Source organism: Armigeres subalbatus, chromosome 2, assembly GCF_024139115.2.
Source record: "Armigeres subalbatus isolate Guangzhou_Male chromosome 2, GZ_Asu_2, whole genome shotgun sequence".
Lineage (NCBI taxonomy): Eukaryota > Metazoa > Arthropoda > Insecta > Diptera > Culicidae > Armigeres > Armigeres subalbatus.
In genome coordinates this window covers 392,926,426-392,954,393 of record NC_085140.1, presented here as the reverse complement: position 1 = coordinate 392,954,393, position 27,968 = coordinate 392,926,426, and the positions used below count along the sequence as shown (strand labels likewise).

The window sequence follows — 27,968 nt, the reverse complement described above, 5'->3', positions numbered from 1 at the left end:
ATTGTATATTTTATCTACGACAGATAGTTAAGATTACGATAAAATGTGTGGACTTAAACATCACGAAACTTTTTATGTAATAAAGTTTGTAGTTTGAATGGGCTATTAGAGCTTGGTGGCAACATGTAGTTATCATTTCTGCGTAATCAGTAACTTTTTTTTATGAAGCGTAGGAAAATTGCAAACTGCTTTCCCCTGAGAAGCCAGCACGCCATTACTGTACAGGAAAAATATATAGAAATGATTCGAAATTAAGTGATTGCAATTTACGCTGTATTGCTCACTCACATTTAGAATTTAAAACTTGTAAATTAACATTTCTGCAATTTGCCCATCTGGCCATTTGACATCTTGTGGAACTTATTTTCCACATCTGAGTTCTAAGAAAAGAAAAAAAAAATGTTTGGCATGATGACAAATTGTGTACGGATAGCTTGAATAAATTCATCCTGATGGATTCTCAATACTCTCACACCGATGACTGCATCATCGTGTACATGGAAACCAAGCAGCCAACGAGTTAGAAAGAGAAATTTTTAGCATCTTAGTAGTAATGATATGGAAATGCTAATATCATCTTCCAAATTCGGACGTACATGTTCATGATAGCATTGGAGGCGAAAGTATAGAATTGATAGTTCCGTTAGGATACGGCAGGCATGAAGAATGTTTCTTATAGAAGTCGATTTGAAAGCGAGCGGAGGGCAATATTTGTGATGGCACATATCGCACGACCTTCCTTCTGCCAAGCTCCCGTATGAAGGGGGAGGGAAGAATATCAGTGTGGAAGCTGATATATCTCCACTGGCAAAAGGAAGGTGATTTGACTTGCTCATATGCCATCGCGTGCGGAAGGATTTGCTATCGACGAGTACTGTCTCCAAATTTCTAATATGACATCAGCATTTAGTCGAATAGGATTTTTATTGCACAGTTCTGTTTTCTCATTGCGTTTTCTCATCTCTTAGTAGTACTTTAATTTCACAATGTGTCATATATTAATGGGAACATCTCATTTGTTTTATAAATGTTTATCCGATCAATCCATCGTCAGAGCCGTAGCGTGGACTCCCAACGCCCTTGGCGAAACCGTTATTAGGCGCCCCTTACTTTCATACGTGTTCAAAATAAACATCATCAGCTGGGATTAAAATCAATTGCCCTGGGTCCTTTCTCATTGCTCGGTCCCAGGATTGAGAAAACGGGCTCTTTGGAATTGGAAAATCATCTTCGATAAATGTAGAAGGAAAAATGGGAAGTTGGGTAGATGGCTGTATTCAATTCGCCCGCAGATGTCGAAAAGTCCATTGTTCAAAACATTGAATATGGGACGAGACTTCATTTGAACCGTGTGTCGTCTAATGTCCAATCACTATACTCCAAATGCACATCTTTTCAGAGTGAGGCTCTCGGAAGGCAATCTCTGTGTTTGCGGCGAGGATTATCAGGATATTGATCACGTCGTGAGCGTGCGAGGAGCGTGGCCCCAGATCTGCACTAAAGGAACATCCCCGGGTCCAAGGAAAACAACCAAAGCTTATTAGGAAAGTGTTGGTGGGATTTGATCTTGATTATATGTCCCTTGTTCACCAATTTTTGGGAGTTACTGATGTAAAACTGTCATGGTCATGTAATCATGGTCCGCCCATCCTCTTGCCTGCCGTACCCCATCACAAATGTTTTCCTCTTGTTGTCCATTTCAATGCCTGTCGTTCCCCTTCCATATGTATTCCTCTCGTTGATGTCTCCCAAGAAAATGTTTGTTCGTCCCGTTACAAAAGTGACACGTCGTTAACAATGGCAGCTAAGTGAACATCAGAATCGTTATTACTTAAGCTTAAGCTCCATTAGTTCCCTTCCTTCCCTACTGTATTATTGTATTCCATAACCTCGACCAAAACGCGAGTCGTCCTCAAAACTAACATTAATGCATAAAAATCATGAAAAATTACTATTAAAACATGATTTTGGCGTTGTAATGCTTAACGGCAAATAAACCTTCCAAATGAACGATAGTTTTTTTTGCGTGGTGGATTTAATAAATATTTGCTTTATGAATACCTTAAGCCTCTATAACCGGCATATGTTTCAATAAGTAGAAAAGGAGGTAAGGATTATTAAAAACAAGAAGATTTCTAAAAATCCATTTTCTAGAAATTTTACCGATTTTTAGAAAGGTTAAATAAGCCCAATAAGCCCAAAATAACTAGATCCAATATCGCGTGAGTTACCGACAAAAAAACAGACTTGCTTGTTGTAAATTCACGCAGTAGTGGATCGGACGTAGTCGCATCAAGAGGAATCCTACTTCGAAGTGGATCGAATGACCCGTCTCGGAATTGCCATTAGACCTTGGTCGGTGGTTTGAAAGAACTTCTGGACTTGAAATAAACTTTAACTTTGGAGAGAATTGGTAGAAGGTAGGAATAGCGATTTCATCAAGTCATATCAAGAAAAAACGAACTCCGGACCTATTCAGATCAAGATTTTAACAATTCCTGGAGTGGGTCTATCGGAAGTTTGGAGGCGTTGGTTGACAAATAAATTTCAACTTTGAAGTAGATCAGTTGCTAAAAATAAAATCAAATTCAAAGTATCATCGAATATTCCATGTATTTTCTTGTTATTTTTTACCATCATAAAGTGTCTGGTTTAAAGGAATCGAAAATGTCACTGGATCAAATGCGTTCGTTATGATTCCTTTTCGAATCTGAAATAGTTTGCATGCATAAATATGAGAGAATTTATTTCAAATTCAAACAAACTCACAATCTCTATTTCCGGGTATCTACACCCAACCGGCGGTTGTTAGATTTTCCAACAATTATGCATAAGAATCTACCAAAACCTGTATAAGAATTAGGCATATGCGAAATTGCCAGATTCTTATACAAATATTGTATAAGAATCTAACAATGTTGTAAGCTTTTCTTACATTTTTTGTATAAAAATCTAACAATTTCGCATATGCTCAGTTTTTATACATGTTTTGGTAGATTCTTATACAGAATTGTTAGAAAATCTAACAATCGCCGATTGGGTGTACTATTCAAAAACGGTTCAGATGGCTTAGTCATGAACAAAAATTATGCGTAGTTTCTCTGTGTTTCTGTGTTTCTACTCTGTGTTTCGCCTTTGGCGTATTGAAGTACTCATATAGGGCTTCTTCCCCAGAAACTTGGTCCAATATTCTTTTCAATTGTATTTCCTGTCCAATTCAAGTATTCAAACGCGTAAAAAACCTCGATTAGATTTGTCATAATTTCTTATAGTTCTGGATTTCGGTGCCCCCCTAAGGCCTGGCGCCCTTGGCGGGGGCCAACCTGGCCAACCACACGCTACGGCGCTGTCCATCGTCACTATTTTTTGTGGATCTACGGGTTGAATTAACAACGTTGACCACTGTTCGGAAAGTCTTTTCCTTTTGTGTATTTATTTCTCCGCAAACAAATTAAATACTCAAGTTTTTGTACAACAACAAATCACATAAATAAAATAAATGAAAAAAAAACAAGAAACCAAGTACAAATTCCATTCTATATTGGCAGCAAGGCAAATGTTTATACACCGGAGTCTGTTTTAAAATCGTAAAAACGCGGTAATTCTAAAATCCCGTAGATCTTAAAATCCACTTAAAAACTGGCAACATAAACGTTTCGAAAACGAACAAAAAAATCTAATAGGATCAATAGTTGGGATGTAGTTAGTCCGAAATCCGAATAATAGCTGTTGGGGGCGGACATTATGGTGTACTGCCGAAATGATTCTTCTCAAAATCCGTGGGCAAATATTTGAAATTAGAGAACATGGTAAGGAGGCTGATTAAGATGAAAACAATGAATTCGAAACTGGTTAAATGAGAGGTGAAATGTTATCAATGCTGACAGTAAAAGTACTAGACCGCTAGTGGCGCTATAGTCATTTATTTTGCCAAATTATGCTGCAACAAGCTTCAATTGGCCATAATTTATGCATCATGTATTAGTGCATGTGTGGTACCGAACTGTCAAATCGTATGTATTTTTCCTTCATTAACATCATCATCATCAAAGGGCTTTAGTTTTACTTCCGAGAAGAGATAAAACGGATAAGCTCCCCTTATATTCATTAAATCATTGAAATATGGTAACTCACCATAAGAAAAATGTATCGTTCCGAGAGTATGCTCGAAGAATTGTCCAGTAATTAATAAATTCTTTCAAACAGATTACTGTTTTCAAGACAGTTTCGGAAGCTTCACCAATATAAGTGATTTTACCAAACAGTGATGCATTATAACGCAAACAGACAATGGAGGAGCACTAGCTCGTGGAACCGCTTAATTGCGTTATTCCGTATTACCTATAGCATCCACGGCCCATCCACGCTGGCTCCGATAATAAACCGCGAATGAGCACCATTTCACGGTTAACCGCCTACGGGTGTGGAATAATTCAAACATCTCAGAGGTGTGAGAGCAATCATCGTACTAAAGCCGATCGTACTTCATCGAAGGCATGGTTAATGCTCGCCGGTCGAACCACGCGGAGTTCCCCCTGAAAAATGCGCCAGATTGTTGGAACCGAAGCGTTAAGTTATTCCCGAACGTATTCCGGATACATCCAACTTTGCGGCTACCGTGCCGACGGTAGGTATCTGCTCCCATTGCCAATTGAACCGATGTGGTAGCCCATGAACAATGGCCGTCTAATTTATCATTTGAACTGGATTGTCAGAATAAAAAGCGGAAATTAAGTTCGTTCGATGAAACTAGTTGGCTGAAAGCTGGAAACCCGTCCCATGAGGCGGGGCATGCCGCGTTCTGGTATGGTGTGGCCTTGAAGTTGATTTCTCCTCCCCTCCCCCAGTTCCAAACTCCTGTAAGGTTCATATAATTCCACACCGTTCATCGATGTAGAGTAAGGTGCACAAACGTTCGCAGAATGTAAATTAAATTTCACCTCCCGTTTGAATTGCGCGCCTTGGCATTATGGGCAAATGGGATGGAATAGTTTAAGAGAAATCCAGGCTCAATCAGCAATATGTGTTGACGAATATTACACATTTTGTTTGAAGTAGTAAAATCTCAAGAACATATCGTAAAAATTGTCTTGAAAAAATCTGGTGAAATAAAAAAGTTGTCAAACTATTGAAATTAATATTCTTTATAAATTAAAAGGTTGAATAAAATAATTACAAGTGCGGCACACATTCGATTTTGAACCATTTCGTGTTTGTATTTAGACAGTGTAAGGTTTGGTCTCAACTTTATTTTTCCGTTCCATAGTGCTTCATCACCAATGTTTGCCGTTTATGACAGATTGCTCCCGCTTTTCTGCACACATGAATACGGCAGCAAATACCTATTCCAGAGCTGGCAATCCAACTGAAACAATTTGCGTTGTTTATGGGTATGTATAATTTGCAACCGAACAGTTAGCAACCGATTTCGAGTAATAAAAGTTAACATATGTAAGTACTTGTACAGGTCTGAGGGGGCGACTGGTATGGGAACGACTCCAGGGAATGTTTTCGATATATGTTGTGCTATTATTCGTCATTTGAATAAGTTTAATTGTTTCCGTCTTCGACGTTGCCCTCGTCGTCACGATTAATGCAGACAACCCTTATCCAGTAGGGTTGGGGTTGGTCCCCGCGTGCACTTAGTCATACATATTATTCGATACTGGCATTGACTGATATGGTAATTAAGCGCATTTTCTGATTGACAACGTTGCAAATCAACGCCCTAGTGAGAATAGGCCTGGGAGAAAAAAACAACCAGCACATGCATATAGGCATCCACCCGAACGCCCTTTGGATTAGATAAGCTTGCTGAACCGGTTTCGGTTGTTTGTTGCGGTTTACGGTCAACTTGTTTATTATTTTTTCCCACACCAATTGCGACCTAATAGTTCCAAGATTTATGGGGAACGAATCACCCTTATTTTATTGGCCTTTCTATTACTTTCGTTTTTCTTGTAGTACAAGTTGTGATTTGATTGCTCTGGATAAAATTTTGCCCTTCTCTGAAACGTCAATTAAATATAGCAAGAGTTAAAGCCCTCTTGACTCGTCAAACAAAAAGTGATGCACAATTCGATTTGGCTGTTTGAATCTCTTATGCATTGACGTAGCTAGCGTGAGGTTGGTTCGAAATCGAAATCGAAATGCGCTATGGTAAATAGTACAATTTCGACCAATTAATTACAAACCACTACAATGTCTAACAAATAGTTTGGGTAATCTGGAACAAGCAAAGAATACATCTTTATTTCTAAATCAACATGTCAAATCTAGACCAACATTTAAAAATGGTATAACAGCCATTTTTTTTTTCAGGCTCCTCGTCTGCATACATAGACATATACAATACACATAGATAAATATCTCGAAAGAGTAAATTTCGGCTGTTACGCCCTTTCCAAATGTTGGTCTAGTGTTGGTCTTAGTCTGACTGCTGTCCTGGTTTCTCAAGTTATCCCGGCACCAGATACAAGGGATCAGATGAGTAGAAAAAAATCTGAAAGCTTATATGAAAATCGTTTGAAAAGTTTGATACCCGTATTGCGTAGTTTGGATTAGTTCCATGGTTCGCCACCATTACGGTCACAGAAGGACTTCCGGAACCGCAATGCTCTACAACCATTAGGCCAACTTACCTTCAAATTTAATGCTTCGAAATAATTCAGCTGTTTCCAGCGGATTCCCTTTAAAACTACATTCGTAATCAACGGGACGACCGAATTTGTTTTAATTTGAAATGAATTTTGATCGTAGACGTAGGCTCGGTGTTCTAGTGACTACCGCTTCTGCCTTATAAGCAGGAGGTCGTGGGTTCAATTCCAGGCTCGACCCTTTCCTACTTTGTATTTATATCTTAGTTCTTTCTGTGTTTTACGTTCTGCCAAAACAACGATTCCTACTGTTATAACCACCCACACTAACAATTCCAAAACCTCCCGTGGCCCCTGTGAGAGGTCGAGGCCGAGTTCTCTGCATCTTTCTTAAGTAGGTGTCCAACTAACCATCCTCCCTTTCCTCAGCATTCGCAATGACGTGGTCAGGACAGATCTCGACAATTGAAGAGTGCCAACCCATTTGGCCGAAACCCATTTGGCCGAATGCCACTAGGCCGAACAAACCATTAAGTCGAAACCCATTTGGCCAAATAGATCATTTGACAGAAAGGGTCATTAGACCGAAAGGGTCATTTGCCGAAAGGGTCGTTTGGCCGAAAAGGTCATTTGGCCGAAAGGGTCATTTGGCCGAAAGGGTCATAATGCCGAAAGGGTCATAAAGCCGAAAGGGTCATTTGGCCGAAAAGGTCATTGAGTGAGAAATTAAGAATGAAAAGAGAGACGTCTCACTTCTTACTCTTCATTTTTCTCTGTAAAAGTAAGAAGCGCGAAATGAGTAGTGAGACTTTTCACTACCCACTTTTTCGATCAAATATCCCTTTCGGCCTAATGACCCTTTCGGTCAAACACGCTTTCGGCTAAATGACCCTTTCAGCCAAACGACCCTTTCGGCCAAATAACCCTTTCGGCCAAATGACCTTTTCGGCCAAATGACCATTTCGGCCAAACGACCCTTTCGGCCTAATGACCCTTTCGACCATATGACCCTTTCGGCCAAATGGTATATTCGGCCAAACAACTTTTGGCCTAGTGGCATTCGTCCAAATAGCTTTCGGCCGAATGGGTTTTGGCCAACCCATTCCCCCTCATACAATAACCCAGGCTTGTATCACCTACAAATGTGTGCGAATTGCTCAATGCTAATGTTAATGCTATTTGAAATGAATTTTGATCGTTTTGTTTAGAAAAACTCCATGTAGTTGGAAAACCATCAATGGGACCAGTGACGAGTTCAATGGTGAAAACAAAAAACAAAGTGAAGCCGTTGAATAATCGATGAGCAGTGATTAATAATTTGAATTTGTCTATTTTCAACAGGACTTATATGAATAAAAATCATAAAACGGAGAAGCTTTTACATCAGAGATTCTCGTAAACTAAATACCAGTTTTGTTAAAATTGTTATCAGGTTATTTTGACTTTAGCTTTCTCAGTCTAATTTTATTAAGACGGATACTTTGGCATAGTCCGACGTTTCGGTCCCGTTGGGCTATGCCAAACTGGCCGTCTTAATTTAATTAGTCGCAATCTCCTATAATCGTTATCAGGGCAATAACTGATTGTAGGAGAATGTTCTTGAGCAGTGTTGAGGAATGTCTCAATAATGCCATGAGATTGCTATTGTTAATTAGCTAAAATATTTTTTCCAAACATTATTTACAGTTCGAGATTTTTTATTAGCATGCGATGCTTTAAGTAAACTATAACATTTTCTAACAGATCATTGTTTCAAATACGACATGCGACATGTCACGGAATGTCATGACAATTCCGAAGAATTTCCCTTGGAAATTCCGAAGAATTTCCCTTGGAAATTCCGAAGAATTTCCCATGGAAATTCCGAAGAATTTCCCATGGGAATTCCGAATTCCAATTCCATTTCCAAGGGGAATTTCTTCGGAATTTCCAAGGGAAATTCTTCGGAATTTCCAAGGGAAATTCTTCGGAATTTCAAAGGGAAATTCTTCGGAATTTCCAAAAAAAAATCCTTCGGAATTTCCAAGGGAAATTCTTCGGAATTTCCATGGGAAATTCTTCGGAATTTCCAAGGGAAATTCATCGGAATTTCCAAGAAAAATTCTTCGGAATTTCCAAGAAAAATTCTTCGGAATTTCCAAAGGAAATTCTTCGGAATTTCCAAAGGAAATTCTTCGGAATTTCCAAAGGAAATTCTTCGGAATTTCCAAAGGAAATTCTTCGGAATTTCCAAAGGAAATTCTTCGGAATTTCCAAAGGAAATTCTTCGGAATTTCCAAAGGAAATTCTTCGGAATTTCCAAAGGAAATTCTTCGGAATTTTAAAGGAAATTCTTCGAATTTCAAAGGAAATTCTCCGGAATTTCAAAGGAAATTCTTCGAATTCTAAAGGAAATTCTTCGGAATTTCCAAGGGAAATTCTTCGGAACGTCCAAGGAATATTCTTCGGAATTTCCAAGGGGAAATTCTTCGGGATTTCCAAAAGAAATTCTTCGGAATTTCAAAGGGAAATTCTTCGGAATTTCAAGGAAATTCTTCGGAATTTCAAGGAAATTCTTCGAATTTCAAGGAAATTCTTCGGAATTTCAAGGAAATTCTTCGGATTTTCCAAGGAAATTCTTCGGATTTTCCAAGGAAATTCTTCGGAATTTCAAGGAATTTCAAAAAAATCCTTCGAATTTCAAAAAAAATCCTTCGAATTTACACGGAAATTCTTCGAATTTCCACGGAAATTCTTCGAATTTCAAGGAAATTCTTCGAATTTCAAGGAAATTCTTCGAATTTCAAGGAAATTCTTCGAATTTCAAGGAAATTCTTCGGAATTTCAAGGAAATTCTTCGGAATTTCAAGGAAATTCTTCGGAATTTCCAAGGAAATTCTTCGAATTTCAAGGAAATTCATCGAATTTCAAGGAAATTCTTCGAATTTCAAGGAAATTCTTCGAATTTCAAGGAAATTCTTCGAATTTCAAGGAAATTCTTCGAATTCAAGGAAATTCTTCGAATTCAAGGAAATTCTTCGGAATTTCCAAGAGAAATTCTTCGGAATTTCAAGGAAATTCTTCGAATTTCAAGGAAATTCTTCGAATTTCAAGGAAAATTCTTCGAATTTCAAGAAATTCTTTGGAATTTCAAGGAAATTCTTCGGAATTTCAAGGAAATTCTTCGAATTTCAAGGAAATTCTTCGAATTTCCAAGGAAATTCTTCGAATTTCAAGGAAATTCTTCGAATTTCAAGGAAATTCTTCGAATTTCAAGGAAATTCTTCGAATTTCAAGGAAATTCTTCGAATTTCAAGGAAATTCTTCGGAATTTCAAGGAAATTCTTCGAATTTCAAGGAAATTCTTCGAATTTCAAGGAAATTCTTCGAATTTCAAGGAAATTCTTCGGAATTTCAAGGAAATTCTTCGAATTTCAAGGAAATTCTTCGGAATTTCCAAGGAAATTCTTCGAATTTCAAGGAAATTCTTCGAATTTCAAGGAAATTCTTCGAATTTCAAGGAAATTCTTCGAATTTCAAGGAAATTCTTCGAATTTCAAGGAAATTCTTCGGATTTTCCAAGGGTATTTCCAAAAAAAAATCCTTCGGAATTTCCAAGGGAAATTCTTCGGAATTTCCAAGGTAAATTCTTCGGAATTTCCAAAGGAAATTCTTCGAATTTCCAAAGGAAATTCTTCGAATTTCAAGGTAAATTCTTCGAATTTCCAAGGTAAATTCTTCGAATTTCAAGGTAAATTCTTCGAATTTCAAGGAAATTCTTCGAATTTCAAGGAAATTCTTCGAATTTCAAGAAATTCTTCGAATTTCAAGGAAATTCTTCGAATTTCAAGGAAATTCTTCGAATTTCAAGGAAATTCTTCGAATTTCAAGGAAATTCTTCGAATTTCAAGGAAATTCTTCGGATTTTCAAGGAAATTCTTCGGATTTTCAAGGAAATTCTTCGGATTTTCAAGGAATTTAAAAAAAAAATCCTTCAAATTTCCACGAAAAAAATCCTTCGAATTTCCACGGAAATTCTTCGAATTTCCACGGAAATTCTTCGAATTTCAAGGAAATTCTTCGAATTTCAAGGAAATTCTTCGAATTTCAAGGAAATTCTTCGGAATTTCAAGGAAATTCTTCGGAATTTCAAGGAAATTCTTCGAATTTCAAGGAAATTCTTCGAATTTCAAGGAAATTCTTCGAATTTCAAGGAAATTCTTCCGGAATTTCAAGAAATTCTTCGAATTCAAGGAAATTCTTCGAATTTCAAGGAAATTCTTCGAATTTCAAGGAAATTCTTCGAATTTCCAAGGAAATTCTTCGAATTTCAAGGAAATTCTTCGAATTTCATGAAATTCTTCGAATTTCAAGGAAATTCTTCGAATTTCAAGGAAATTCTTCGGAATTTCAAGGAAATTCTTCGAATTTCAAAGAAATTCTTCGGAATTTCCAAGGAAATTCTTCGGAATTTCAAGGAAATTCTTCGAATTTCAAGGAAATTCTTCGGAATTTCCAAGGAAATTCTTCGGAATTTCCAAGGAAATTCTTCGAATTTCAAGGAAATTCTTTCGAATTTCAAGGAAATTCTTCGAATTTCAAGGAAATTCTTCGAATTTCCAAGGAAATTCTTCGAATTTCCAAGGAAATTCTTCGAATTCAAGGAAATTCTTCGAATTTCAAGGAAATTCTTCGAATTTCAAGGAAATTCTTCGATTTCCAAGGAAATTCTTCGAATTTCCAAGGAAATTCTTCGAATTTCCAAGGAAATTCTTCGAATTTCAAGGAAATTCTTCGAATTTCAAGGAAATTCTTCGAATTTCCAAGGAATTTTCGAATTTCCAAGGAAATTCTTCGATTTTCCAAGGAAATTCTTCGAATTTCAAGGTATTTCAAAAAATCCTTCGGAATTTCAAGGAAATTCTTCGGAATTTCAAGGAAATTCTTCGAATTTCAAGGAAATTCTTCGAATTTCAAGGAAATTCTTCAGAATTTCCAAGGAATTTCTTCGGATTTTCCAAGGAAATTCTTCGATTTTCCAAGGAAATTCTTCGAATTTCCAAGGAAATTCTTCGAATTTCAAGGAAATTCTTCGAATTCCAAGAAATTCTTCGAATTTCCAAGGAAATTCTTCGAATTTCCAAGGAAATTCTTCCCAATTTCCAAGAGAAATTCCTCGCAATTTCCAAGGGAAATTATTCCCAATTTCCACTGGAAATTCTTCAGAATTTCCAAGTAAAATTCTTCAGAATGTCCTAGGGAAATTCTTCAGAATGTCCAAGGAAGAAGAAGAAGAATTTCCCTTGGAAATTCCGAAGAATTTCCTTGAAATTTGAGAATTTCTTGAAATTTCCGAAGAATTTCTCTTGAAATTCCGAAGAATTTCCTTGAAATTCCGAAGAATTTCCTTGGAAATTTGGAAGAATTTCCTTGGAAATTCCGAAGAATTTCCTTGAAATTCCGAAGAATTTCCTTGAAATTCCGAAGAATTTCCTTGAAATTTCAAGAATTTCCTTGAAATTCCGAAGAATTTCCTTTGAAATTCGAAGAATTTCCCTTGAAATTCGAAGAATTTCTTGAAATTCGAAGAATTTCTTGAAATTCCGAAGAATTTCTTGAAATTCGAAGAATTTCCTTGAAATTCCGAAGAATTTCCCTTGAAGATTCCGAAGAATTTCCTTTGGAAATTCCGAAGAATTTCTTTTGGGAATTCCGAAGAATTTCCTTGAAATTCCGAAGAATTTCCTTGGAAATTCCGAAGAATTTCTTGAAATTCGAAGAATTTCCTTGAAATTTCCTGAAGAATTTCCCTTGAAATTCCGAAGAATTTCTTGAAATTCCGAAGAATTTCCTTGAAATTCCGAAGAATTTCCTTGAAATTTGAAGAATTTCCTTGAAATTCGAAGAATTTCCTTGAAATTCCGGAAGAATTTCCTTGAAATTCGAAGAATTTCCTTGAAATTCCGAAGAATTTCGAAATTCGAAGAATTTCCTTGGAAATTCGAAGAATTTCCTTGAAATTTGAAGAATTTTCCTTGAAATTCCGAAGAATTTCTTGAAATTCCGAAGAATTTCCTTGAAATTCCGAAGAATTTCCTTGAAATTCGAAGAATTTCTTGAAATTTGAAGAATTTCCTTGAAATTCCGGAAGAATTTCTTGAAATTTCCGAAGAATTTCCTTGAAATTCCGAAGAATTTCCTGAAATTCCAAGAATTTCTTGAAATTTGAAGAATTTCCTTGAAATTCCGAAGAATTTCCTTGGAAATTCCGAAGAATTTCCTTGAAATTCGAAGAATTTCTTGAAATTCCGAAGAATTTCCTTGAAATTTCCGAAGAATTTCCTTGAAATTCCGAAGAATTTCTTGAAATTCGAAGAATTTCCTTGAATTCCGAAGAATTTCCTTGAAATTCCAAAGAATTTCCTTGAAATTCCGAAGAATTTCTTGAAATTCCGAAGAATTTCTTGAAATTCCGAAGAATTTCTTCGAAGAATTTGAAGAATTTTTGAAATTCCGAAGAATTTCCTTGAAATTTCGAAGAATTTCCTTGAAATTCCGAAGAATTTCTTGAAATTCCAAGAATTTCTTGAATGTATTCCGAAGATTTTCCTTGAAATTCCGAAGAATTTCCTTGAAATTTGGAAGAATTTCTTGAAATTTCCGAAGAATTTCTTGAATTCAGAAGAATTTCCTTGAAATTCCGAAGAATTTCTTGAAATTTGAAGAATTTCCTTGAAATTCCGAAGAATTTCCTTGGAAATTCCGAAGAATTTCCCTTGGAAATTCCGAAGAATTTCCCTTGGAAATTCCGAAGAATTTCCCTTGGAAATTCCGAAGAATTTTCCTTGGAAATTCCGAAGCATTTTCTTGGGAATTCCGAAGAATTTCCCTTGGAAATTCCAAAGAATTTTCCTTGAAATTCCGAAGAATTTCTTGTGGAAATTCCGAAGAATTTCCCTTAAAAATTCCGAAGAATCTCCCTTGAAAATTCCGAAGAATTTCCCTTGGAAATTCTGAAGAATTTCCTTTGAAATTCCGAAGAATTTACCTTGGAAATTCCGAGGAATTTCCCTTGGAAGTTCCGAAGAATTTCCCTTGAAGATTCCGAAGAATTTCCTTTGGAAATTCCGAAGAATTTCTCTTGGGAATTCCGAAGAATTTCTCTTGGAAATTCCGAAGAATTTTCCTTGGAAATTCCGAAGAATTTCCCTTGGAAATTCCGAAGAATTTCCCTTGGAAATTCCGAAGAATTTACCTTGGAAATTCCGAATAATTTCCTTTGGAATTCGAAGAATTTCTTGAATTCCGAAGAATTTCTTTGAAATTCCGAAGAATTTCTTTGAAATTCCGAAGAATTTCTTTGAAATTCGAAGAATTTCCTTTGAAATTCCGAAGAATTTCTTTGAAATTCCGAAGAATTTCTTTGAAATTCCGAAGAATTTCTTTGAAATTCCGAAGAATTTCCTTTGAATTCGAAGAATTTCTTTGAAATTCAAGAATTTCCCTTGGTAATTCCGAAGAATTTCCCTTGGAATTGCCGAAGAATTTCCCTTGAAAACTCCGAAGAATTTCCCTTGGAAATTACGAAGAATTTCCCTTGGAAATTCCGAAAAATTTCCCTTGGAAATTTCGAAGAATTTTCCTTGGAAATTCCGAAGAATTTTCTTGAAATCGATGAATTTCCTTGGAAATTCCGAAGAATTTCCCTTGGAAATTCCGAAGAATTTCCCATGGAAATTCCGAAGAATTTCCCTTGGAAATTCCGAAGAATTTCCCTTGGAAATTCCGAAGAATTTCCCTTGGAAATTCCGAAGGATTTTTTTTTTTGGAAATTCCGAAGAATTTCCCCTTGGAAATGGAATTGGAATTATGGCCATGTGACAAAAGCAATTTCAAAAAAGTTATTTTGCAAATGCACGTAGTTTGACCTACACTGAATATTAAAGATACGGGTAATAATCGATCGGAGTAGCGAGCCACAAAACGTTCTGCGAAAAGAATATGAAATACTAGTTTTCACTTCGTTAAAATCACTCCCAAGAAACCTTATCTGAATGAAAGGGAACGGATCCCATTAAGAGTGAATATTGAAATCATTTTCCAAACCACGTGCTCGTTATGTTCAGACGTTGCCATCACCACCAGCTTAGTTGCGGTATTTCAGTTGCCGGAATGTGCGCCGATACCACCCAAATACCCAAAAACGCTAAGCCTTCATTAAATTTACCCCCGTAAGCCGCAATCAGTACACAGCAGCGATTCTCATCACTTTCTGGGGAGGGCACCCGACAACGAAATACTCGCGAGATTTGGTTGGTGGAAGAGGCCGAAACAGTTGTTTTTTGGCTTTCATGCCCAGAAACGCAGAGATCCGAATAACACACCGTGATGGATACGGATTTCGACCGACAAAATGCTTGCGCTTTAGTTTCAGTTGGTTGCACATATGGTCGCGTCGTCGGTTAAAGTTTCACGTACGTAGCTGCCTGTGTTCCTTCGGAGCTAAACGATGGTCGCCTTTCGCAGCACTCAGACAGAGACAAATTTTCTAGCTCTCGCTTTGGACGTATGTTTTTGAGCTATCTGCTTTCACAAAATCAAACGCAAAAAATAAAGTAAAACAAGTTCAAACAGAACAACGAATAGCGAAGCAGTCTTACGGTTAATTGCAATTTTGTTCGGAGTGAAAAAAGGGAATAGCACCGAGTGACATCGTTTTATCGCTGCACTATGGCCACTACTAGTATTAAAAAGTACGAAAGTTTTTCTGTACAAGCCAAAGTTGTTCATTGTGACGACATTTCTGGCAAGAAAAAAAAAGCCAGGACAGGGGAACGCCTTCTCCTGGTGGATTGTTGCAATTAAAAACTGGTTGCTATGCTATACGAGCGCCACCAACTTAACTAGCGCCGAGTGGTATGTTCTGTAATACACGTGTAATTAACCGGTAATCTAATTATCCGGCTCTTGATAATGAAAACGAAAACATAACATTTACTGGAACTGGAAATAGTTGTCCGGATAGAAAGAAGGAGAGGGTAATGAGCCACCATTGCCGGTTAATTGGAGAATAGCGTTATCGAGAACCGATAATGAAGAGGTTTACATTATGAACCAGTTGCTTCGTTACCATCTCGAGGAATACGCTAATGGTTAACTACATGCGTCACACATCGATACATGTGTTTCTTGTTATGTTGCGAAAGTAATTTATCAATTATATCTGTAACATTTTCCCTGCGGAAATGAATGATGTGCTCGTTTTGTTTCAACTGATTTAAACAATTAATGGGTTTAACTTAAGTTCTTAAATCGTAGACATCTAAAAATAACTTACTTAACTAATTTAATTATGGGTCAATTTCTCAGTTTGCAGTATTATTTATTGCTTCTTCGTTAGTGTAATTTAAACAAATGGTTATTTTATGTTTTCACCTAATTACATCACCATTAGACATGCAATCACAAACAGACAAAGCGTACAACCGGTACACTGGATGCAATTTTAATTAACACAAAACTTATACCGGACTGGATGGGACGAACAAGAGCATTTTGTACGAGATGTACATCGAGAACACTCGGACACGAAATGTGGAAAAGATAGTGATTACGATTAGCGTGCAAAAGAATCATAAAACCTCGAATGATATGTACATTGATTCGCCATTTAGAAACGGTATTGCCGGCGCTACCCTCCATCCGGTTGTGATTTTGCCACTGACTGTCCGGTTCGGCGGTACCGATCAAGAGCGAGAGGAAGAACATATGAAACCGTACCGTGAAATTATCGCATGCCGCGCTCGTTGGAGTGGTTCATATCTGTATAGGAGGATGATGAGCCAAAACGGCCCACATGAGCTTCGTTGATGTGTTCCTTTATCTCGTGTTTCATGCGATTTATTCAGCTTTATAAGGCAGAAGATGAAGAAAAAAAATTATTGACATTTACCGTCAAAAATTGTATCTCGTTTTATTGTCTCAGTCGATTCTTTGGCTTATTTAAGGTCAACTTTCCCAAAGAACCCATATTTTTTTAAGCTTAAATCGAAAACAAAAATCTAAAAAGTGCTGTTTTTTTAGATTGGCCCGATTTTGAAAGAACATCGGGTGAATTTTCAGGCCGATTCATACGTGCAGCACTTTTTCGGTTTTTATTTTCGATTTTAGAAATAGTTAGAGGTTTAAAAAAATATGGGTTCTTTGGGAAAGTTGACCCTCAATAAGCCAAAGAATTCTCGCTTAACTTTTCAAAAGGACCTAAGTAACATTTTTTCATGATTTAATTTGAATACTGCAATCAACAGACCAATATGAAAGCTTTTGATTGCAGTACTCAAATTAAATCTTGAAAAAAATGTTGCTTAGGTCCTTTTGAAAAGTTATGCGAGAATTGATCGAGTGTATAAAAATTCTCGACGGGAAAGGTCAATTAGAATAAAATTTTCGAAAAACCGCAGGAATTGATAAATAATGTTTTGATTATACAACATTTTTATTCCGGAGACGAGCCAGCCTAGAACTGAAAGTCTCCTTGATAAGTATCCAACCTTTTTAGCGCAACCAAATTTCGATCATGTTTTACTCTAACTTATTCAATCTTAGCCATTTGTTCGAAATTTTCAGCCAAAAACCATGGCATATATTATTATATTTTAAGATATAGATATGTATGTATGCATACACATGTATATTATAGTTCTAGAGGATTGATCGATTGAATATGTAGGTTCAGCAGTTCCAGATTTATATGTACGGCATCACAGTGGGGTCTGCCAGGTGACCATTTGGGATATTTTTGCCAATAATATTTGTCTCTGCATAACCGTGTCGCGCAGAAAGCCTATTTTGGATGCCTCGGAAGAATGATAGTCAGTTTTGGGCACACTTGAACCGGTGTCATATATATATGTATATCTAGAATACCTATCTCATATCGCCATATCTCAATCTTCGGCATTTTTTTTTGCGAAAAACATATTGAAACTAATTTTTGTATTCTAATGTTATTTTGACTCTTTTGGATTCACAGGATTCGAGACATTCGGAGCCCATTCGGAAGACCCTGTGGAACGCTTAAATCTGATTTTTGAAAAAAAAAACAAAAATAGTTTGCGACATATCAAACTTTTTCATTCTTCATGAAAAATATGCAGAATGACATTTTTATGGTATTGAGAGTACTACTAGGCTGGCCTGGTGAAAAAGCCGGAATTTGTAGAAAGAGGTTCTGAAGCTTGTTTTATAAGACTTATTTCCATCATAACCAAATTCAGAATCACCGTCTCCGACCAGAGGTCGCATAGTCTGAACCCTAGCATAGTTTAGAACATCTTGCATTAGACAACGGATAAGTCAAGTGAATTTTTTTCTCAAGCACACGTCAGAGGTAGACGCTGCAGTCATTAATTTGCATGAATGGCAATAGTAAAGTGAAATTTTCTTTCAATATATTGACTTCGTTTCGTTGCTGTTTGTTTTTGGGATGGCGCATGATTGCAAATACGTTGTCCAACGTCTACCTTGTGGTCGTGTCATGTACAAAACCCTTCTGATTTTTTCCGAATCACTTCAGAAGGAGGACTCGTTTAACCGAAAGTCACTCGGCCAAAGGCTATTTGGTCAAATGCCACTTGGCTGAATGACACATTGCGCCGAAAGTCAGCTAGTCGTATGAAACGTTGGCCCGCAACGGTTGGACAAATGTTGATCGACCAAATGAGACGTTTGGTTACAGAAGCCATTTACTTGAACACGTTATTTGGCCGAAAAAGAGATTTGGAGAACAAATCTTTGAAAATGTCGATTGGTTGAAAATGTTCTCTAACCGATCGAGTCATACAGCCGAAAATGGCCTACGCAAACAAGTCATTTATTCGAAAATGGGTCTAATGAGTCATACGGCTAAAGAGGTCTTTTGCCCGAAAGTGAGGTTCGGCAGAAAAAGCCAAATCGCCGGATATACCTTTTGTGAGAAAATGTAATTTGGTCGAAAATGTTATTTTGCTAAACAGCTCATTCGGCCGAATGGTGCGAAAGATCATACGGTGGAAAGCGTTTTTTTGGCCGAACAGATCATTCCCCGAAAGGAACATTTATCCAAAAAGGCTCGTTGGCCGAACGGTTCATATGGCCGAAAATATCGTTTCAAAAAACGGAAAAACGGTTTCAAAAAACTTCTTTGGCCGAAAAAACTTGATGACTAGGCCTTACATTCAACAATATAAGTCGATTGATAGAATGGTCTGTTTTGGCTCAAGCCGCACATGCTATTTTGTTGAACAAATCTATTAGCCGTGCAGATTCAGACCAGATATCACAGATAGCGTTTAACTTCGAAGTGTTCTAGGTTCTAGGTCATAACATTTGTTTGGCCAGGTAGAATCATACTCAAATCTGAATCATCGAGGCCTCATGAGCAAGCGATACACAGACGATTCTGATTAAGTTTTTCGTTTCACTCATTCACCGATCAATTATTTCGCTCTGAAGGGCCTCAACACTCAATCAAGGCGCAGTTTTTATTAAATTTAAATTAAATTAAATGCATTCAACGAAGAAAACACGTAAAAATCATGCAACTATGCAAATTGCAAGTTCGATTTTTGAACGATTATCTGAGCCATGAGTCTGGTGGGATTTGACTCACGCTTGATTCCAATTGCGCATGAGATTTGAGAATTTGAAATGCTCCCAACACTTTGGTTCGACCAAACGAGTTTTTGTCCAAATCTCCTGTTCGGGAAAACAACATTTTCGGCCATATGAACGTTCGGTCGACTATCATTTACGGTAAAAGGTTATTTTTTGTTCGGGATAAACCATTCCATTTCATTGAGCTTTTGTACCTAGGGATCTTACATTCAGAGATATGCGATAGCGGCCATCTTCTTGAGCCAATTGCGCATTGAGAACTGTCAACTTCTGATTCAAATTAAACATCGTTATCGTTGCAGATCGAGAGGTATTGCGATAATGATGAAAAAAAAATATGAAAAGTTTTATCGCATGAACGATTTATTGTACTTTCGCAAGGATAATAAGTTTTTTTATTCCTTTCTTTATTTGCCTATGTGTTACTTAACCGCTACTGTACCGAGATCTACTGGGGTATTTTGCTGCCAGAATCCACACAGAATCTATTTTTAGATTTTCCATTATGCATTGTTGATGTGCTGGTCCATCTCATCGTGAGTCCATTGTGTCCATTTGTCCGTGTCGTCAGTCAATCCAATGATCGTTGCATTGTTCGCTTGCCATTTATCCGGAGAAATGCCTCCGAGAAGAACAAGTTGTCAGTCGTCATCAGGCAGTCGTGACGGTAAGGCACGTACCCCAAACGCCACCGTATGGGCTGCGGATCCGGCGACTGACGAGGGTTTGGTGCAGGGGCTGGGAATCGAACCCATGACCATTCGCTTGTAAGGCGAACGTGTAGCCAACTACGGGACCCCCCGAGAATAAGTTTAGTTGATTTATTGTATTATCACAGACAAACAGACATAACACTTGTGAAATTCCCATCGCTCACTAATTTATTCGTCAATTTAAATAATCATTAGTTGACCAATCGCTCACTCGCGGCGCGCGCATCGAATTTGCTCTAGTTTGACGTTTGCCCACTACCGCCATCTGGTTCGTGGTTTGCCAAACTTAGTGAAAACAATAGATGTCGTTAGTGTTTGTACGACGATGAATCAGGTGAGTGAATATTCAATGTGTTATGTCTGTTTGTCTGTGGTATTATGTTATACGCAAGGAATGTAAAATAACAACATTGCCAATGACAACTACATTATCCTCTCTTGTAAATGTTGGGACAAACTCAACTCGCAATAAGCGTTTGTCTCAAACTGCAACAGAATAGGACAATGATCGCCTGCCACGCATTTTGAGAAGTAGTCGGTTTCCGATGATGTTTTTGGTTAAATTAGTATCAGTTATCATAGATTAGACATAAACTTAACCATCCGTTGACATGATTTGCGTTTTACTTCTGAAATATACAAGTTATCGCAGTTTGAAAAATTCACAACAATTACCTCTCCATGTTTGTTGCAAATAAAATGGAACGCAACAATGTATCTATCCTCTGCAGATGGGGACAAAGAGTTATCGCTATTCTCTTTTGTCGCTTGTTTTTTGCTTTTTCTGCGACAATTACATTCATTGGTTATACGTATTGCTCTTTTATTTAGGTGAAAATGCACTGCCACCTTTACACAGAACTCTAATCAGTCAGTCTAATTCAGTCAGTTCAGCAGATCCTCCAAATTCGTTTTCGCTTCTTTCCTAATTAATCAGCGCTCTTGGAGATTCTTGGAGATTTATGTCGTCGGCTTCGAAACCTGCCTAAGATTGAGTTTCGTTTTTATACATATATGTATTTTACTCCATCCAAATCGTGGGTCATTAAAAAGCAAATTATAGTCATTCCATACTGTTCCGACAATCACTCATAAGTATCAACAAGAATGCTAAGAACTAGAGCACAGTGTGGTAGATCTTACTCCGTAATGTATCACGATAGATATCTACCCAGCATTACGAGAATAACATTTTACCTCGTGATCTGTTTAGCCGAACGATCTTTTCGACCAAATAACATTTTCAACCAAATGACATATTTGCTCTTATGACCTTTGGTAAAGAGACATTTTTGAGCAAATTACCTGTGCAGTAATGACTTTCACGGAAAAGTGTCATTTTCAGCCAAATGTTCGCTGTTCCGCGAAAGGACATTTTCGGTCGTATGACACGTCCGGCCAATCTCACTTTATGCTACTCTCTTTTCTCTTTTCTCACTTCATAGTGAAAGGTCAGAGTTTAGAACTGAGAAGTAAGACGAAAGATGTCTCGGCTAACCGAGTTTAAACAACTGTTCGGCTAAATGAGTTTTTCGGCCGGGTCCGTTCGGGAAAACAACATTTTCGACCAATTGACTTTTTCGTCTTTATAACCTGCACACTGAATGCCGAGTTCGCGTTTGATATTGGACGCTGAATGATCGCGTGATCATAACAGTGTTTGATTCAGCTTAATCACTTATCGATCGCATCACTTATAACTCTGACAGTCACATCACTTATCAGTGGGAATCCAGACTCAACAATACCTACCCATTAACAAATGTTCCTTCCTATGATTTTGTGAAGACGCAGAGGTGAACAGGGTTTGCAAATAAAAAAAATCATCTACTAATAATCCTTCCTTTTTCCCTTTACGCTAAATGCCATCCTTGACCAAATGGATCAAATGTTTCAATTTCGTTCATAGGTATCGCAAACAAGTTTTTTCCCCACTGGGATTCGGTACATATAGATCCGGAATCGTTGAACCGACATGTACAAACGATAGCACTCTATCTATAAACTTTAAAAACGTCTGAAAATATTAAACAAATCGGTCAAAAATGGAATGAGTAAACATCACCAAAATTTGATTGCGCAAAGGTTGAGGTTGAGGATGAACAGCTTATACTTTTCTTTGGAAAAGGGTGCATTGTTTTCATTTGATAAAACGCACATAGCGTACTATTTACGAAATTAAATTCAAAGTGAAAGTGAAAACTACTGATTTAATATCAAAATATTTTTCTGGTTCACTCAAACCTTCAACTTTTTGCTTTGATATTACTTTAACAACGCAGTATTATGCTGAGCATTATATGGCTGAAAAAGTTAGTCTGCCATTCGACTTTTGAAAACACGATAAAATAAAGGAAAATTATTTCTATAATGGACTCTATTTCCACAACAGTGATATTTTTATCCTGACATAAAGATTTCTATCGTTTTTTTTACGTGAAAAAATGTAACAACTAATACCTTCCCTGATATCCAACACCGTGGTACTTAGGAATGTGTCACTAAGTAATGCTGAAGGTGGCTTGGCTCAAATCCCGGTCCGTTCTAGAATTTTTAGCTAGGTTTTTGTTTTGACTTAGACTTACTCGGATACCATAAAAGCAATCATGATGGTCATACTTATGGTGGTAGTTACGCTACATTGACACTTAACTTTAGAATCAACAAGTTAATTTACAGTAAATAGCGGTGGAAGAACTTGAGGCACACAAAAGTGCATGGCAGTAATGTCATTTCATTCTATTTTCCTGCACTGGCTACTTTTTCAAACATGGTATGTCATGGATAATAAATATGATGTCCGGAGGAAATCAATGGGACGGACTTCGCAGAAACCATTTATGCATACATAGGACTAGATGAATCATTAAAACGTTTTTTGTTTGTCTTTAGATGTTCTACATTTACATCTTTTTTGCGCTGGGAGAATCTCGAGCTCGGATCATTTGGCTTGGCTTTGGACAACAAATATTTTTTTTTTTAAATCGAATGATTAAAGCAGCTTATCGAGTTTCATTGCAATTAAAAAATCTCTATTTAAGTAAAAAAATGGATTGCCTTTGGATACTAATTTATTCGGAAAACATGAAAGGATATTTTTGTCAAAACAGCCATAAACTCATTTGACTATAATTGAAGGGCGTTATGACTTGTGAGGTCAAATACATCGTTGCAGTATTAACCCTGCGAGCAAAGGCGTTGGATTGCCCATCCGGAGATGTCGATTTCGGTGGGAGACATTCTCGGCTTCCTGGGCATAGGTTATCCAATATCCATTAACAGGTATTTGCCACACAAGATATAGATTCATTCATGAAAATTAGTGGGCGTAGAAAAACTGTGGAAATGCTAATAGATAGAAAACTAAATTATAAAGCACGTCAAGTAGATTGTAGAGTCTTTGAAGAAGAATAAGAAGAAGATCTTGTGGAATTGCATGTCAGATAATTATTAGTGATTTAACTAAATTCACCAATGGTTCTTAACCTTCTGTCTGTGCTCAAAAAAACTTACGTTGTCTGTGCTCTGGGGTCAAATTGACCCCAAATTGAAACTGTTATAACTTTTTTAATGTTAGGCCAATTTTGGATTTCTTGGTCTGTTTCGAAAGATTTCAGGTCGTTACCGAAGATTGACTATAGGTGGGCGGGTACATCGCGGGGAGGGGTTTTAGTGAACAAGGGTACAAAAACAGTGATTTTTCATGATCCGATCCGATTATATCCGAAAATCCTACCCATTTTGAACTGCAACTTTTTTAAAAAAGCTATGCAGGAAGGCATGTGCTTTGGCATGAGGCGTTGATAAGTTTAGAACTCGGCCGCCAGGTGGTGGTATATTTGAATTCATTATTTTAGACTACTCAAGATATTCCGATATATAGAATTCTCCTCAGTGTAAATATTCTTATCGCACAATTTAAAAAATGGGAAGAAGTGCTCATTATATTGAGCACCGCTTTGTAGTGCTAGACATCCTGAACAATGTTGCCGAATACAACTTGGGTGTAGGTATGAGGGATCTCAAGCTAAAGCAATATTTCATATATGCAAGAATATTGCAAGTACACTAGCGCCGCCTATTTGTAAATTTCCTTATTTATTCCGTCACATGACAGTCTATTCCCACCAGACGAAATTTGTTACAGACGTCATCTTATCAAATTTCAAAATTGTGCGATAAGAATATTTACAATGAGGAAAATGCCATATATCGGAGTTACTTGAATAGTCTAAAATAATGAATTCAAATATACCGCCACCTAGCGACCAAGCGCTAAACTAATCAATGCCTCATGTCAAAGCAGACGCCTTCCTGCATAATCTTTTTGAAAAGGTGCAGTTCAAAATGGGTAGGATTTTCAGATATAATAAAATAAGCATAAATAATCACTGTTTTTGTACCCTCTTTACGAAAACCCCTCCCCGCGATGTACCCGCCCACCTATAGTCAATCTTTGGTAACGACCTGAAAGATGATTAAATTATCTTTCGAAACAGCCACAAAAATCCAAAATTGGCCAAACATTAAAATAGTTATAGCAATTTCAATTTGGGGTCAATTTGACCCCAGAGCACAGACAACGTAAGTTTTTTGAAAAAAGGACACTGTAGCGCATATTTTCAAGATTTTTCAACCGAATTTGCACCTAGGAGTCAGATCTCGGCGAGTTTTACCAAACTACCAAAAATTAGGAGAATCGGTTGAAAACTAAAAAAATGGCAGCCACTCAAAGTGGCCTGGGGTCATATTGACCCCAGAGCACAGACAAAAGGTTAAGCCTGCTCACCGCGCTATAAAATGTCATCTCCATATTTTTAAATTAGTTTATCAAAAGCTTTATTTTCAAGCCTGATTTATTTCATATTTTTATAAACCCATGGCAAATGAATGTACGTTGTGTGATAAACCCAATTATCCACTATGTCGAGAATTTTCCCAACCACTTAGAGAATCGAACCCAACACCTCCGGTTTGCTAATGCCGTGCTTTCACTAACTGGTTTTCATCTGTCGCACTTGCCCACTAATTATCTCGCACATACCTTCTAATCATTTTTTTTTCAACACTCCATTCAGTTATTTTATTTCATTCGATAACCTTTCCCATTTGAATCCCCTTTCTAATCAACTGACTCTCACTCATCCAGTAAATGTGTTGACAGTCAATTAACGAAGTAGAAAAAAAACACCGGTGAGCCTGCATCCGACAATCTTCCCAAACGCTTGCCACTCTACATGACGGTTTCTTGACAGCTTTCTTCCACCAATTTTTACGTGTGTTAAATTTGCGAATACCTCCGGGAAACGCAATATGCTTCTTGCGATTGCCTTTTTCTTTTCATTACATGTTTTCACCGGTATATATGTACATTTTTCCCCTCGAACGTAAAACTTTTTGGACAGTCAGTGGCAGCTCAATTACCCATCAGGTTCCGCGAGGGCGTCCTTACAGCCTATACGCAATGGGAGATAATTCGCACTTACCGCTATTCTCGACCATCATAGCAATAGCCAAAACTGCAAAGATTAGGCACTTCATTTTTTGCGCTTTTCGGTTTCTGTTGACTGTGGCGTGGAAAGTCGTGACCGGCGAAAACTTTCGAAATTTCTTCTGGCACACACTTTGGGAACGAAAAAAATCACCACCGGCTGCTGTTGAGGTCGTTGGTCGTTATCTTTTGAGTATTTTTCTTCGGGGGGTCGATGGCTGCCGGAGAATATCGCAAGGTCCGTCCAATGTCACGTTCACGGCTCAATGATTGATCGGATACTGATTGCAGCTGCCTTTAAATGATCTCTCCACCTCGTTAGTTGGCAACTTCTGTCAGGTAGATCGTTCGGCTTCGCTTGCAAGACAACCGGCGACGCAAGCTCGTTGCGAATGAGTCAACTAGTCGTCCCGGTACGCTGTCGGTCCGAGTTCATGTACTGACTCACGGTGTGCAGTAGGTTCGATCTGGAGGGCGCGCGCTTAAGTTCCAGCTCAGGTTCGCGAAATTAGCAACGGACGGTTGAACGTTTTTACCAGAACGAACGGATAGGGGACGCGTGGAGAGCAAAGAATTGCTTGGAGGATTTGCGCTCTTGCTCTCCGGGTTTCTTGCCGCTGTGTTATTACGCTTTGTGTGCGATCTTTCGGACTCCTCGGGCTTACACACGCGGTCGCGAATCTCACATTGATTGGGAGAAATGTGTTCCGAGCTGCAGATCAGTCAATCATGGACTGAGGTTTGTGGCGGAGATCTCAGTGATTTTATCAAGATATTTGAGTTTTAGCTGGAGAAGAGACATAAGCCGAAAGAGAAGTTTTCGATAGCCCATCGCGTTAAAGATGGTACTGTGTTGCGGAATGAATATATACTAAGTCTTCCTCAAGACTTACAAAATGAATACTTTATGGGAAACATAAATTAGTTTTTAATATCAAATATTATTTTTAAGATTCAGCACTGGATTAAAATAAAATAAAGAAATTATTTAAATCAGCATATTAAGAACTTAAGTATTATGCTTTTCACATGAATTGGGATTGTTATGATGATAATTTTTCACGAGTGGAACGAATTCTATAATTAGTTTTTCGAAGGCGTAGTTATTTTAGAGGTTTCTGTTCCAAAAGGAATGAGTAATGTTGAAAAATTGTTAATTTGTACATGATGCCATTACTGCATCTTCTATTATAACACATTTTTCGTATAGGTATTGTAGTTCGAAAAACTTCGACTGTGCATCAAAATTAACTAGAACCAAATTGCAGGTTTAGGGGAATAGATTGGAGATGGTACTGTTCCATGAAAGGTCCGATCTTAGGATGCTTTAGGGGGGGGGGGGGATGAAACTCTCGACCCTTTGGACACAGTGTATCTATTGTGCTTGTCACACAAAATAAATAATACAGACATATAAAAGCTTTTAATAAAAGTTGTGAGAATGCTAATAGAATACTTTGGTGAAAAGCAGGCCATGATCCATTTAGAATGCAGAGTCATTGAAAAAGAATAAAATAGAACCATTTAGGTGGCCTCTGGCAGTGACTTAAATCGTGTCTAAAAGGCATACGTAAGGCATACGAATTCCAACATTAGTATCGGTTGTGTTGTGATCTACTTCACTTCGTGCTTCGATTCTGAATCACCTCTTTATTGTTTGTGGTGTAACTCGTATCAAATACATCATTTTGTCCACATCAGGCCCACATTAATCCTAGTGGAAAATATTTATTGAATTGTTAAAATAGAATAATTATAGACCAACATTTAAAAAGGGCGTATCCGACAACATTATTTTTTTTATTCTTTGTCCACATATATAGCTACATAGGGGAACTGCTTCGATCTTCATCTCACTGAGCATATATTTGTCTTATCGCGAAACAAAGCATCAATTTCGTCGTTTCTTTTTGTCAACATTAATGCTCCCTGCTGAAAAAAATCACAAAAATAAGAAACAAATCTAATTGCTTACCATCGCTTTGTTTTAATGGAATGAATATCGGAGCCATGAGATGTAATCTAGGAGCAGTTCCCCTATGTAGAGGAAGAATCAGAAGGAATAATTTTTTTGTTGTTACGCCCTTTTCAAATGTTGGTCTAAAATTAATTGACAACCTGAATCCCAATTTGTTTTTAAATGGTTTCAATCCACATTGTTAACTAGGAAGTCTAAAAGTTTGTGTAAATCCTAGTGAGTAAATCATCAAGTCAATTATAGATCAACGCCAACTACATTTGCAAATAGAAAATAAATATAGTATAGTATGATAATAGAGTTCACTGCGAGTTGATGCAAATACTAACTACTTGTGTTAATGTTATTATCATACGTGAGTCACTCCACAACAATTTTGCGTATGAAGGTATTCTATCCACAGCATTAGCTTATAAGTTGCCTCGGCAAGTTCTCAGTAGTACTACAGCGGGATAATGGATATTAATTTACAAAGACCTCAATTCGTGAAGGAAAGCAAGTTTACCCTCAATACTTGCCATGAGGGTTAATATATTCACAAACTTGTACTACATGCC

General features: G+C 37.4%; 1 protein-coding gene across 2 annotated transcripts in view; it reads right to left on the bottom strand.

The window, feature by feature from the left end:
• LOC134213206 (uncharacterized) overlaps positions 1-26,179 on the bottom strand; it is a 41,503-nt gene extending 15,324 nt beyond the window's left edge. Inside the window, exon 1 of one of the 2 annotated variants that reach the window (XM_062691922.1) lies at positions 25,429-26,179. In XM_062691922.1, the coding sequence (XP_062547906.1) occupies positions 25,429-25,483 (55 nt within the window). In that variant the 5' untranslated portion in view covers positions 25,484-26,179. The remainder of the gene's footprint in view (positions 1-25,428) is intronic. The other variant, XM_062691923.1, reaches the window with a different exon arrangement.
• Between the last annotated feature and the right edge of the window lie 1,789 nt (positions 26,180-27,968).